Genomic DNA, 15931 nt, shown 5'->3' on the forward strand with positions numbered 1-15931 from the left:
ATTGTCTACACTGGTGACGTGACGAGGCGAGACAGGTTTTCTTCTCCCTCTCTATACTGGCTCCTTGATTCAAATTACTTTTTTCCTTACAGCGAAATTCATTGGTACGTTTTCACTGCAGACTAACTATAATAAAGTCCACTTATCAATTAAACAAGTGTCAAAGTGTTTATATCTTCAGGTCTTGTCAGCAAAATGATTCTATTGTTAACACAGGTTTCATCAAAGTGTGTGTTTTGGAAACCATGACTGTCTTTCCCTGTCATGAAAGGTGCACAGATAACGTGACCATAAGATGTAATATATTTCACTGAAACCTGCATAGCCATGCTGTGTATCAAATTACAATCCCCTAGAGGATTATGAATGTAATCCAAATCACATCACTTGTGATTTTAAGACTACCACATTCTGTTTTCAACGTCATGCTGTGTACTTGTTGGTATGGAAACTAATAAATGGTTGTTCCTCTTGCCTGCATAAGTGTGAAGAACTTGCATATATTAGTCCATGTTTTGTACTACGGCTATAGTATTTAACAAGCATGCGAGAAGCAGTGTCATGCTATGTTCACGCTATAATGATTTGGGCCACAATTGATTTTGTGGTCTTAAACGTGAAGATCCTATCATATCTTATCAGATCTTGAGGTCAGTTGTGGCAATCATAGAAACATTTTGGAATGTTCAAAACTTTTCTACGATCGACGCAATAAATTTTACATTGTGATCACCATATCAGATCCATTGTACAAAAACTAATCACAACATATCACAAATAACGGTGCTTTCAAATGGTGACCAGAATCAATCGTGGACAAGACAAACACCATGCTGTGATGAGATGTGTTGCAATCTCCTATTAGCTGTGACGCTCAGTTGGATCCGATTGCTCATGACCCGACGTGAATGACTCACGAGCAAATACAAGTTGATAGAAGTAGATATGAGTTGACAAGAGTAAATGTGAACATTGAATCTTTTTCACTGCCACTCATGAGCTGTTATGAGTTACTGACGCCTCCACTGAGTCTGTCACAGTGTTGGGCTTCCACTCTTGAATCCAGAGGAGGCACCTGAATCTATTGTCCAGGATCCCAAATCAAAATATTTTTCCACCACTCTCTTCCCTTTGAGATGTACAAGTTGAAACTTCTGGACATCTCTTTTTGTTGCACGGCTTCATGAGGTAGTTCCAGAGTACACATCGTCGTATGCTTGCAAAAATTGCCTGCCACACTTACGGAACCACCTCTGAGCTAATGGACATTTCACACCTGTAGACAAAAGCAAGAAGCCGATAGTTGTCTCCAGTGGCAAGGTGCCTCAGTGTCACAGCCACTTTTCAGAACTACAAATCATGGTGCTCATAATGGATTGCATGAAAGTGTGAACCTACCATTAACAAAAGACCTGCAATGTCATTTTGGGGTTTTTAACAAGCTTTCAGACAACTGACATGTATTATGTGGATCATGAGTTTCATGAAGACTACATTTCAGTTTATTTGTAAAGACTGCATGCACGTTTCAATAGTCCAAGTCAGACTTTACTCATGCACTTACAATACATGTAAACCTGCTGTTTTGCTTCTAATTGTTATCATGTACCATTCCTAGTGCCTGAAATGTTGTAACAAAATCATCTACATAAATCATTATTATTCCAATGACAAATGCCTGCAAAACATACTATCTTACTCTAATACATATTGTCCAGCATTTCCTACAGTGTTTTAGGTACTGCTATGTAAACTTGAGTTGGTAGGCGTGACCTTAAGGCTGACCTTAACCTATTACATCAGGGATGTAAATGGGATTCTCATCACTGTTGCAGCTGTTGAACTGACTGATCATTCACGGGAGTGAAAAAACAATGCTTGGAAACTTTCTCTGTTGGTTTAATATTAACAGATTACAAAAATGAAAAGTTGCATTGCATAACATCCTAATGTGTCATTGACAAATGGAACAACATAGAAAAGTAACCTTTTAACTATACACATTAAGACCTTCAAACTGCATAGTTATGGAAGCACAGCTTTAATACTCAAACATGCAAGTATAAAACATCACAGCTGCTCAAATGGGCAAATAAAATAAAATCAGTTAAATATGAAGAAGTGTTTGGAGTTGAATCTCATACAACATCTGTGCCTTACACTTTCCTGTTTATAAATACTCCATTCACAAATCTCGTGTAAGTCTTAAAAACAACTTTCTTGAACAAGGAAGAATAAAATTGGGTAACTATATAGAATAATAGTCATCATAATAATGATAATAATAGTAAACATACAACACCAATATGTTATTGTTGTTGGAACACACCAATGTACAATTTGTAACAAACAATGCTATCACAGCCAAGCATGCACTTTCAGTGCCTTTGCATTCCTTTAAAATTCGCCTCATGGCGAGAGGTATATTGATCAAGTCTGCTCATGTGCTTGAGACTTATGTGGGGAAGGGGGTGCTGCTGATGGAGGTACTACACTAGACGAGTGGGGACTGGAGTGCTGACCCGCCTGGGCAGGTTGTGGTGGCGGCTGTTGCTGCTGCTGATGATGCTGGTGTGAAGAACCTGAGCTGCCACTGCTACCACCTGATTCCATACCTTCACTATTGTGTACCACTGGGAAGAATCGCTCTGAAACAAAGGAGTTTGATCATATGATCTGGAGTATCATGCAATGGAGAAAGAATTCTCAGAAAGCGCAACATGTGAATAGATGTCTTGAAATGTTTTATCTGTATACATAATGTTTCATCTATATATATCAAAGAGATCTTGTGGAATAACATTTTGTTTGAACCACTGTCATCTTGGAATGACTGGTTTGGCTGGACATTGTATTTACGTGAAATACTAGTCAGAATCACAGCATGTAACTTACCTGGACTAGTTTAAAGTCACAAACCTAGCAAAAGAAGATCAGACAAAATTCCAAAGAATTATGACTCAGTTTTATGGTCAAGTGTTATTTGGAGAGAGAATGTTCAAAGAAACAAATGATCCACAACAGTACCTGATTAAAACTTAAACAAAGTATTTCACACTTGGACACAGGGGATCCATCTGATTGGCCCAAACTTCATGGATGATAAGCACGCTATATTGTGATGACCCATGACTATCCAAAAATTGCGTACAGAAAATCACAAGTAAGATATTTTGTAAAGTGCTGCGTAAAGCAACTGTTTTCACATCCAAGCCTTAAAACTGTCATGCCTATCCAGAATTGAACAGCTGCATGCAATTAAAATACGTAAAATTGTAAACCCCACAGCTATTCAAGGGCCAGTGACAACAGACTGGCAACACCAGGGGTTAACCACCTTCTGGACAGCAAGATAATATCTATCTTGGTTTCTGACTTTGACTGCCTTCATTATCCTTTGCTAATGTCCTGTTAGTGCAAGGTTTGTGAAGAATGCGTTACGAAACATTACAATACATCCATTTGGGTGCCTGATTCAGCCATGTCACTGAAGTTCTTGACTGGACATCAGACAGCTACTGTTTTTTTAGCTTGAATTGTCTCCATGGAAATCATGAAAAGTATAAATGCCATATATATGTAAACAGCAAAATGTACCACTTAAAGATCTGTCTCAAATATCTGTCAAGTTTTGCTGAAAGATATTAAATATTTTTTTAGTTGTGCTCTCATAACATCCCTCCATTTTGAAGTTAAGTCAGAATTGTTTCTATGGAAACTATGAAAACGATAAATCACAAAAATCTGCAAAATCCCATCAACGCCTGAATCTACATTATCTGCTGTCAGACAGATCGCTGTGTTCACATTCTGCATAGTTGATTATCTCTCTTACTGACACTTTGGTGAGTTTGCTACTAAATATATTTTGTGACCCATTCCCTTAGATTTTCTCTCATATTGTACTTGAAATCTGTAATGTGAAATTGACTTGTTACTTTGTATACCTTGCTTTCTTTGCATAATAATACAATTTAAATGTTTATGACTTGTCTTTGTTCTGTTTTGTTGATTCAAAAGGGGATTTCTTACATAGTTTATCACGGTAAATTCTTAACCGTAACAAAATTGGGGGTCTGACAGTGGATAATGTAGGTCGTAACAAAAGCAAAAGTCACCACTTTGAGGTCTGCCTCACTTATCTGCCAATCTTTACTGAAAGTTATAAGAAGTTTTTGAGTTCTGCTCTGGAAACGAAGCACATCCCTCCATTTTGAGACTAAGTGAGAATCGTTTCCATGGAAACTATGAAAACGATAGATCACAAAAAATCTGCAAATAGCAAAAGGCACCACTTTGGGGTCTGCCACACGTATCTGCCAAGTTTTGCTGAAAGATATTAAAGGGGCACTGATGCAGAGCAATTTCCGTGGACTTGTTGTTTCTTTCGTTATTGTTTTTCTCCCGTGAGTACCCTGATGATATCCCAGAATTAGTGATTGGTTTGTGATCTCTTCTGCGCCACACATATGCGCAGCTGATAGTTCATCAACACAGATGAAGTCATTTTACCTCGTTCCTATGAAAACAAATGAAACACCTATTTATTTATATTTTGATTACACATTGCCACTTAAAAAGTGGTCAAATGCAACATATGTCATATTTGGGATTTCACTTTCTTAGTAAAGTACAAATTTTAGTACTTTTTTTTGTTGAGCCCCATCCGGGATTCGAACCCGCACCCTCAGAGTCAGGCACCTAATCGCCAGCACACAAAGTCAGCCACCTAGACCGCTCAGCCACCGCGACTTCCACTTTATTGATTTATTTATGTTTTGTCTTATAAACCTAATTAGTTCCTTGTCACATCTGTACGCATTTTGAAAGTTAATATGTGGAAAGTAAAAAAGTGAATTTATAACATGATTTTAATATCTAAACATTGTATAAATTGCCAATGTGAATCATATTTCATACACCCCCTATGCGCAACTTAGTGCATGTTTTCTGCAATACACATTCTGCTGAATGCTACAAGAAATAAATTAAAACAAAATGCAAACATTAAATTTAAGACAGACGAAAGTTATAGCAACAATGTCAGGCAGTTACCTCGTTCAGCAATATATCCCTCAATATCCACATAAAAGAACGATATTCCATCCACCTGCAGCTGGTAAATAATCCTGCTCTATGTCTTGTGTCTTTCAACAGTCTAATATGTGAAAAGTGATACATCGTTTGAGAATTTTCCACACTGGTGTATACATAATCTCATTGGTCACCCAGGACAGCACACCTGGCAACTAACTGTATGATATCCGTCATCAGTTAGCCAATAATGAGCAACAATCAGTCAATCAAGGCAGTAGTGGTTAATTCTTTGAAGGAAGGATGTTGTTTTTACACACGTACTTTACAACAGGGTGCAGTCAGTATAGATTAGTAAATTTTCACTCATAAACACTGCCTTTTTGTTTTTTTTAACTCAGCTGATAAACCCTCTTGCATCACTTACATGCACATATTACATAACATGCAATACATTTGCTACTACAGACCTTAATTTATAATGTTGAGTATTTACTCCAGACAGGAGAAATATATATACAGGTTTCTACCATCAAACGCGAGCTACAGCAAGGAAGATGTAATCTTTCTGTTGCATGCAGCCTGAAAACCCTTATGGGTTGAAACTGTTTTGAGGATACCAACAGAACTTCGTTATTACATAAGAAATACATGTAGACATTTGCTGTGTACTTGGGCAAATGGGTATACGTAAGAAAATTTTCAGATTTCTCTACCAATGGCAAAGTCATTGTTATTAGTTTACAAATGCAGATATATCAATTGTGTGCTTTTATTATCATAGATAATAAACCAGGGTCGTAGCTACCAAAAATTTACGTATGATGTTTGCTCTGACAGCTGGGCCAACAATCAAAACTATCTAAAGATAAAGCTTTATAGCCTTTCGGACTTATATGAAACAAATGGCTTGCTACGTGTATGTAGACATCATATTTTCACATGACATGATTAAATATCTAGGTAAAATCACAGAAATAGGATCAAATTGGATCAGTCACTATACCATCCAGGCATCAGAAAAAAAAAACCACTGATAGGATATTTTGTTACTATCAAACAAGGAATACCATGGATATTTTTAAATAACAGCATGTGATTTGCATCCAGTCTCCTCATATCTGGTGAAAAATTCTGCTAATGTGGACAGGAGCCCAGTCCGAGTGTCCGTCACGGTCGAGGGAGCGGGTGCTGACCAATTTGCTGCTTGGTTTCGTAATTAGACCGTTGGTGAGAAACATTATTCGCTCCGCATCAGTGCCACTCTAAGAAGTTTTCAATTTGTGCTCTGGAGACGAAACACACCTCTCACTCATGAGACTCAGTCCCATATGTTTCCTTGGAAACCAAGAAAATACGAAATCACAAAAACTGTAAACCTCTCCCCCCACCCTGCAACCAAAAAAAAAAAAAAATGATAACGAAAGGCACAAACATAGGTTCAGTTTATCATATATACCAATTTTGTTCTAAAAATATTGAACAGTTTTTGAGTTAAGGTCTGGAAGCAAAATGATTACTGATGGATGGACAGGCGGGTGGATGGATACCAAATTCTAAAATAATGGATTGTGACTTCTAAATTTTTTTCAGTGAACATCAACTCATTCATGGTGATTAGTGTTGTTGAAACTACCTATGGGTATTGTGCTTGTATATTATGAGCCCTTTTTTCAAGGTAAATGAGGGAACAAACATTTTCGAAGTCAAACTGGTTCTTGACTTCTTTTGTGATAGCACAGATAGAGCCAAGGTTAGGCGGATGATGCAATTCTCAGAATAAGCTAGCTTAACTGAGCACTTGGCTATCAGGTCCCAAGTGGTGCAATTGGTTGAGTGGTGCGGTCTTGTCATGTGGAGTTGTGCAGCTCTGTATTGGTGACTTCATATCCAACTGTTGCCTTAGGGACCCAAAGCTTACTTGCAACTCTGAACAGGGTGGTTCTGAGTAAGGGTATTCTCAAATCAAAAGAAAAAGTAGGCGACACAAAACCCTAGGGAGAAGTTGCACAAAACCATCAAACTTTTTTGGATAATTTCTACATAAGATATTGTTGCTGCTGGGGACATTTTATTCCTTAATGAACCTTTCTTTCTCTCTGTTTTTTTTTATGTAATGTTAGGAAACATTTTAATGTTAATCTTTTAGGAGATCTTTGTTCTTAGGAAAGGAAGGTTAAAATGATTTGTTGTCTGCCTTGTTCGATGATGCCAGCGGTAACTTTCTGACTCTTGTTTCGAATCTCTCATCTTATTCTGTGGCGAGTTCTGCTGACCCCAGAGGGAATTCTTCCTTGGAGATTTTACTGTCCATGAATGCTTTGGTAATATGACTGTTGATCGTGTTCAATTTGGCTTTGGCTAGAACCCTGCTAGACTGCTTCAGCACTGTGTGTTGCAGTCAACATGAAATTTATTTAAGAGCTACTCCCATCAGTCCCAATACCCTGGCCACTATTTCCATCCTGAGGACGGGGGCTGCCAAGCTTGTCGGTAGCAAGAAAAAAACAGCTGCCACAAGCCCCATGCTGTTTGCTACAAGCACATGGCCATTGACAGCTCGATGATACTTTTTATGCATTCTCGTTCTAATCAATGTCAAGTCTCACTTATTTGTTGTGACCAGTGAAGGTTCCAGGGTAGAATAGGCCTTCAGCAACGCATGCTTGCCATAAAAGGCAACTGTGCTTGTCGTAAGAGGCGACTAAGGGGATCGGGTGGAAAGACTCGCTGACTGGATGACACATGTCATCGGTTTCCAGTTGCACAGATCGTTGCTCATGTTGTTGATCACAGGATTGTCTGGTCCGTTTGTCTGTTGATTATTTACAGAACGCCGCCATATAGCTGGAATATTGCTGAGTGCGGCGTAAAACTTAACTCACTCACTTATTTGTTGTAAACGAAAACCATCCACTGTTTCAAGCTTTTTCCTCAACTTCTTCCATGTCTGGATACAATCCCATCCTGAATGTATACATGTTTCTTATGAAATAATATTTAACTGGTTTTCAGTCAATCTTTCATCTATGTATTTGAGGCTGATAAAGTTTAGATTACTGTACACATAAATATCCCTGACATGAACAGGTGTATTTGTATGTAGAAGACGAACCCCCTCAAGGCTTACTAAGGGTGTCAATCACGCTCTTAGGATGACATGACAACATTGGTAATTGTCTGTCCTCCCAGTGTATTGTAAACCCATGCAAAGGGAGTATTTCTGTTGACTCTTGAGTGTCTCCGAGATAGAATATGAATGTGCAGTGAAATTTGATAGCCTAATTCAAATACTGTTGGTAACTGGGTAATTAATCATAATTTTAAATGACTGTAACACTAAAAAACTTGTAACTCAGTGTTTAAGTATGGGAGCAATGATCACCATTGTGAATGGGTCACAGGTCTTATGACTGACCACACTCTGGCTAATATATATTGTCAATGTGCCGAAGAAGAGTGAGTGAGTGAGTGAGTTTAGTTTTATGCCGCTTTTAGCAATATTTCAGCAATATCACGGCGGGGGACACCAGAAAATGGGCTTCATGTATTGTACCCATGATGGGAATCGAACTCAGGTCTTCGGCGGATGAGTGAATACTTTAACCACTAGTAATCAGGTATTTTTTACAGTTGCATACTATGTATGTCTGACTACCATGTCTCTGCTTCCAACAATCTCCTTAGGCATCTAACAGGACCTGAGGAGTGTCTCCCTTGAAGATCTGGTTGTATATCATCTAAATAAATTGCTCAAGTCAACTTGTGTTCTAAAAACTTACACTTGATGCCAAAGCTTTGATCTAATGAAAAAGCAAGATTCAAATTATCAGTGCAGCTCTGGAAGATTTCAACCATTCTACTACTCTTGCCTTTTAGTCTATTTGTGATATCCTTGTCTGAGCATGTCTTACAAGATATAACCAGGTTGTTGACATTAAAAGTACTTCTGTTGAAAATTCTGAAGATCAGAGAAATTAGAAGGATGAACAAAAGTTATTCGAATGAAAATGTTGGTCTATAAAGCTCTCACTTTTCATTCCAATTAGGTCATTGACAAACATGCTGAGTGAATCATCCCATTCATATACATATAATTTCATTCATATCATACCTTCATTCAAAAGTCCTTCATCTGGGTTCACTGTTGGCATTATGTTAGCCAACATATTGTAGTCCATATTTTCATCCAAGGGGATAAATGGTGTGGTCCACCGAGGTATTGGTGTTGAGCGAGGAGTTGTGCGTGGCGTGGCTACAGGAGATGCTATCAGGCTAAGAGTAGTTGGGCTGATCACTCCACTTATGGCATTCACTGGACTAATGCTGGGATAGGTAAACACCTGTCAAAAAAGCAAGACACATCATATAAATGGCATTTCACAAGTGTGGAGACTTATTCAAGATGTACCAAATACACACAAATGGTTACTAATTTGTTTGACCTATAGCTGTGAAGCTGACAGTTCAAAAGGTAAAAACAACATTTTTTCTGTAAGGAAGTCAGAAGTCAATTTTACATGCATCATGCATGCTTAAACAAAATACTTTTTAAAATGAATTAATGTGCCCTAAAATAGAACATACATGTACTAATGTTATAAAGGAAACAAACTTCTTAAAAAACGTTAAAATATGGAACGTATTTACTGTGGATACTCTTCAACATACATTGGTACATTGGTACTACATCATGCATGTGAAAGAAAAAGTGGCTACAAATTGTTGGGCATGGACTTACATCATTGCTGCCATAACTTTGCTATTTATTATTTGATTCAGGCATTATTATTTTTATTGAGCACACATGAAGCCAAATTTCTGTTGAGAACCAAATCAGTTTGATGCCTGCAGAAACATATGCTTGTTATGTATGAGTATTTGGTTCTGATTCAGCCAGTATGAGATAACATGCTTCATATTGTTAAAGGTTTGCTATAAATCCTTGGTAGCAAAGATCAACCTCTCAGCTACCCTACAAATATCAACCATTTACTGACAGAAAAATTGGTCAATTTGTTCAATCTCGTTTCCATCAGTGATTATTGACAGACATCTATCTTCTTAAAAATGAAATAATAATAATAGAGGGGGTGAGGGCACTGAGCTGATGATGAGCTTTACCAGCCTGACTGTGCCAGTATCACCCAAACCCTCTCTGCTGCATTTCAATTCTAATCTGTAAAACATAATAATAACAAAGTCTTTAATGAGTTGCTGGTCGACTCAACTTGAGATGTACTCGCAAGGGCAGGTGCAGACTTCGGAAGCTATTCCAATCAGAAGGGGAATTTTCCAGGGGCACTCCTTTAGTCCTTTGCTTTTTTGTCTGTCTTTAAATCCTTTGAGTTTTCTGCTCAATAGGGAGAAGTGTTACCATCCTGGGCCTCCTCAGCACAGATCCCCAACACCTCTTACTCATCTCCTCTACGTGGATGACATCGAGCTCCTCATCGAGACTAATTTGAAAGAATGGGTTCTCCTTGTCGAGTCTTTTTCTAATGATATTGGCATGACATTTGGACTCAACAAATACTCTTCATTTGAAACGTGGCAAGGTAACCAATGATGGATCAGTCAAGTTACAAGGGGGAGGAGAGTTATTGAGCATCTTGTGGAAGATCAGACATACACCTATCTTGGAACGCAAGTTCGAGACAAGCTCCAGAATGCCCAGATTCAAGATAAACTTTGGGCTGAGTATAAATCTCGTTTAAAGAAAATCTGGAGCTCAGATGTAAATGCTCGAAAAAAGGTCAAAGCCACCAATACTTTGGCTGTGCCAGTCCTCTCCTATTCCTTTGGAGTAGTTGATTGGACAAAACAAGACATCCAAAGTCTTGACTGCCTGACCAGAAGGATCTGATAACAGCACACCATCCTCGTTCCTCTCTTAATCGTTCATATATGCCAATCAATTCTGGAGGTCGGGCTTTGATTAATGTGGAGGCTCTTCATGACAGAGTTTTATTGTGTACTTTTCCACATATTTATTTATCGGATGATCCTCTGGTGATGCATGTGAAGACTCACGATGAAAGCATGGAATTCCACAGCTATTTTAAGTGTGCCAAGGTTGTTGGACACAATCTGAAATTTGAGGTTGATTTTGTTGATGGTGATGTACTGCTGGATGGTACGGTGATGGGAGTAAACCAGGTGAAGTCCTTCACCAAGTCTGCCCATAGTCGGTCCTTTGTGGAGAAGCTGTCTGAGAACCACTGCATCATGTGTACATGCAGTGTGTGGAACAGAACTGCAATCCAACCGACTCCTTTGCCTGGATGAAGTCGGCTGGTCTCCAATGTGAAACTGAGGGCTTCCATGTTGCTGGTCAAGACCAGTCACTTCCCACTCGCAATCATCAAAATGTGATTCTTTATCAAAATGTTAACAGGAAATATTGTCTTTGCAATGAATTTACAGAGACTGTCCAACACCTTGTCAGTGGATGCCCTTCCTTGGCACAAACAGCATATATTAAAAAGACATGATGGCATGGCTCGCTGCTTTTACTATCGTCTCCGTCATGCCTGTGGCATTGACCCCGAGGTCCATCCATGGTACGACCCTGAACATGTCCAGGGCGTCCTGGAAAATGATGCTTTAAAACTTTTCTGGAATAGGCCAATATACAGCCTGAGACGAATACCAGTCAACACACCTGATCTTGTCCTTTTGATAAAGCCAATGAAATTATTTACATCATTGAATTTTCTGTCCCTTTTGACAGCAATATGATTGGCAAGATTCAGGAAAAGCATGATAAATATGCGGATCTCGCCTTTGAAATGTCTCACTTGCATCCCAAGTCCACTGTTGTCAGGCTCCCCATTGTTCTTGGTGCCCTTGGCAGATCAGGAGAGTGCCTGGGTTCTCCCCTGGGAGCACAGCCCTTCTGACAAGTGCCATTCGCTGTCTGGGCTGCGTGTAGAGGAGGCGAGGGCCCTGAGCTGATGATGAGCCTCACCGGATTGACTGTGCCAGGATAACCTGAACCTTTTCTGTTGCATTTTTTATCTTAATCTGTAAAACATAATAAAGAGGACAAAACGACAAAAGGCAATTTGGATAAAATTAAAATTAGAGTACAAGACAACAAAAGAAAAGGTACTTCTCCAGATTGTCGATTCCCTTAAGGCAAAAAAAAAAAAGTTTGGACAGAAAGAAAAAATGGGAAATGAGAAACAAATTCATCAAGCAAAATAAACTGTTAAGAAAAAATGAAAAAAAAATTCTAAAGGCAACATAAAACAAGTGGTGAAGGTGAGCATGATGTGGCTTTTTAAAGTCATCAGTCATAGACTTCACCTCTAGGTGATACACAATATCATGATGCATAAGCATTTGATGTAGGGGGCACGTTAGCTATTGACTACAGACTTGATTGTAATGTTACATATTTGTTCAATGTTTCTTTTTCTGATGTCAAGTTTCTTTTTTGAAGAGTATATTTTTGTGATTTTAAAAGTCAGCAAAAGCTTTGTTTATTCTCCCTGAATTGTATATCTAAGTGGTCATATTTACTTTGACTTACTGAATTGCCTTTCTTAATTTCTCAAACTTGTACTCACAGATTCCTGTAAGATGAAGTAGTTCTGTTGTCATGTGTTTCCTCAGATATACTACTCAAAAAATGAAATGCATAGCTGAAAGTTGAAATTTATACACTTAAGGTTCAGTAATACAAGGTAGTCATGAAGAAAACCTGAATGAACATTAACGGTCCAGTGCTACAAGAAACTGTACGTCACAAATGACAAGTGTTCCAAGGTCAAGGTCGCAGATGAATCCGTATCTTGTGTGGCCACCATTAGCATGAATGATTGCTTGGCATCAGCGTCTCTTAGACTGGACCAGATTCCAGATGAAGTGCCTGGGAATGAGTTGGTACTCTTCCCTCAAGGCCACAAACAGAGCAGGTAACGTCTGTTGCTGAGGGACACGCTGTCGCACACGACGATCCAATTTGTTCCACAAATGTTCTAGGGAAGGAAATCTCTGGTTATTCTTGCTATATGCGGCCGAGCGTTATCGTGCTGAAAAATGACGTTCTGGCGGTTCAGGAAAGGAAGGACATGAGGTCTGATGATTTCATCATGGTAACGTCAAGCTGTCAAATTACCCTGGACCTGAATGAGATCTGTCCTGCCACTGTATGAGATGACAGCCCAAACCATGACACTTTCACCACCAAATCTGTGCACTTCCTGTACACAAATTGCAGTCTAGCCTTTATTCTGTAACTTGACTCATCACTGAAGATAACAGTTCTCCACCTTTGCAATGGCCATGGAAGATGTTGGCGACACCACTGTCTGTGTTGTTGCTGATGTTGACGTGTGAGTGAGTGAGTGAGTTTAGTTTTACGCCGCACTCAGCAATATTCCAGCTATATGGCAGCGGTCTGTAAATAATCGAGTCTGGACCAGACAATCCAGTGATCAGCAACATGAGCATCGATCTGCGCAATTGGGAACCGATGACATGTGCCAACCAAGTGCAAAAGGAAACACATGAATTTCTTCCCATTCACAATTTATTGCACTAAATGTCACTAAATGATTTCTTTCAGATGTCTCTGTGATACCAAACCAGAAAGTGTGAGAGTATGCAACGTGAGTATGAAATATGAAAAGAAGTTTAAAAATCAGGCAACATTGCATTCTCATCAGAGAATGAAACATTAACTTGCATATAATTTCAACTGCGAAATATGAATCAGCAAGATGTTATCATTCTGCAATTGTATCATTTCAATGTACTTCAAAATATTCCATACATCCAATTTTTAAAAACAAATAAAGCTTAAATTGAGGTTTAAAAATGCATCCGTCTTTGTTCTTGTAAGTCTGAAGAAGTCACCTCCTGTGGAAATCACTGTGGATCGAGATTGAATTCATTCACTTTATGGTCAAAGTGAAAATGAGCACTTAGATATGCCATTTACAGAGAATGAGCAATGTTCCAAATCACCAAAATATATTAACTTAGAATATAAATACTTTATTTACAAAACTAAAGGGAAACAGTAGCACGACATGTTGACAACGAGACCTATTCGGTCAAATGAGGGACCACATTGTGTAGAACTGCAAGCCTGACACTGAGAAGCATGAACATAGGTTTGAAGTTTACTATAACAGGGTGTTGATGTGTTATCCCGATATCAAATTTTCAAATTTATACTCATGATGGAAAACATTATTGATCAAAAGCCTGTTCGTCACCCCTCGCCACCATCTTTGACAATACTTTTTGCCATTTTGGATGCTATGACTGCTGTTTTGTACGCTTGGCGACCATCCTCGAGCGCTTTTGCTGCTGATACACAAGTTTTGTCTCCATTTCAAATGGTTACTTTTCCATTACAAAGCATTTGTTTTGCTATTTTAATGGATATTGTTGCAGTTTGGAAGTTTTTTTCCTACTGTAGTGTCTTTTGGGTCTGTTTTGGTATATATGTGTTCAGTTTTGATGATTTGTTCACCATTTGGATCACAGGTCTGAGAGAGTCACATGTTTTAACAGGACAAGACTTTCAATGACTGCTTACAGCTATGAATAAAGGAGGGGTGTGTTACAATGAGCTGTTTCAAGAGGCTGCAAACAAGGTTTCAGGTTGTTTCCATACTATGGATGGAACCAAGAAAACATCTAACTTTGAATACTAAATAGTTTACTACACAATAACACACACCTGTAAAGTTCAGTGAAAATTTTGGTGCAGGTAAAATTGTCTTTGTATGTGATGAAATGCGGACCTAAAATGAATGCCTCAATACACTTTTTCTTTCTTGCATTCAGACTTCTGACTCACCTGATGGCCCTGAGGATGTATATGTGCAAAGGCGTGTTCTGGACGAGACAAAACAGTAAAAGGACTAGACATAATGGTTCTGTTTACAGGTGGAGTGCCTGGAGAGCTGGATACAATACTGGGACTGTTAGCTGTAGAGATACTGGTACCTGAAAAAAATGTAACAAATGGGTCCTATCAGAGAGGAAACTGCTGAACTACGAAAGTTTAACATATGTCATATTTGGGATTTCACTTTCTTAGAAAAGTACAAATTCTAGTACTTTTTTCGGTTGAGTCCCATCCGGGATTCGAACCCACACCCTCAGAGTCAGGCACCTAATCGCCAGCACACAAAGCCGCCTAGCCAGCTCAGCCACCGCGACTTCCACAAATATGACATATGTTGCATTTGACCACTTTCTAAATGGCATCGTGTAATCATACAAAAGTTTAAGCACATTTGTTCAAATGGGCATGTAGTAAATGGATGTTGCCATGGGACCATCATTCGTCACCAACATTTCCCCACATTACACATTCCCTGAGTGCCATGGGTACTGTGAAAATATCCTTTTTTTAGTTGTGAATTAAAATGTCAAACATATACAAATGTATACAAAACAAATCAAAACCAAATTCAACCCAATTATCTTGGCTGTAACATTGCGAAGTTCATAATAAGAGTCATCAGAAGACTACATTTCCCCCCGGCCCCAACTGACAATCATCTGACAGTTACTTATATATCTGCCAAGATCTGTTGAAAGATATGAAATGGTTTTCGAGTTGTGCTCCGGAAATGAAGCCCATCCCTCCATTTTGAAACTAAGTCCGTGTCCATGGAACAGAGAAAATAATACATCACAAAAACCTGTACATAGCAAAAGGCACCACTTTTGGGGTCTGCCACACATATCTAACAAGTAACACTGACAGATATTGAGAATTTTTTTAGTTCTGCTCCGGAAATGAAACACACCTCTCACTTTTGAGTGTAAGTCCAAAACATTTCCATGGAAACCAAGAAAATAACAAAAACCTTTAAAAACCAAAAGGCACCAATTTGGGGTCTGCCATACACATCTGGAAAGTTCT

The 15931-nt window shown here is 38.7% G+C and overlaps 1 protein-coding gene across 1 annotated transcript in view; it reads right to left on the reverse strand.

Annotated features, from left to right (window-relative positions):
• Window positions 1-1882: 1882 nt before the first annotated feature.
• LOC137291107 (nuclear factor 1 X-type-like) overlaps window positions 1883-15931 on the reverse strand; it is a 136812-nt gene continuing 122763 nt past the window's right edge. The window contains exons 9-11 of the mRNA XM_067822388.1: window positions 14855-15003; window positions 9149-9377; window positions 1883-2648 (exon numbers count right to left, since the gene is read on the reverse strand). Of these exons, the coding sequence (XP_067678489.1) occupies window positions 2431-2648; window positions 9149-9377; window positions 14855-15003 (596 nt within the window). The 3' untranslated portion in view covers window positions 1883-2430. The remainder of the gene's footprint in view (window positions 2649-9148; window positions 9378-14854; window positions 15004-15931) is intronic.

This window comes from Haliotis asinina, chromosome 7, assembly GCF_037392515.1.
Source record: "Haliotis asinina isolate JCU_RB_2024 chromosome 7, JCU_Hal_asi_v2, whole genome shotgun sequence".
In the NCBI taxonomy this organism is placed as follows: Eukaryota; Metazoa; Mollusca; class Gastropoda; order Lepetellida; family Haliotidae; genus Haliotis; species Haliotis asinina.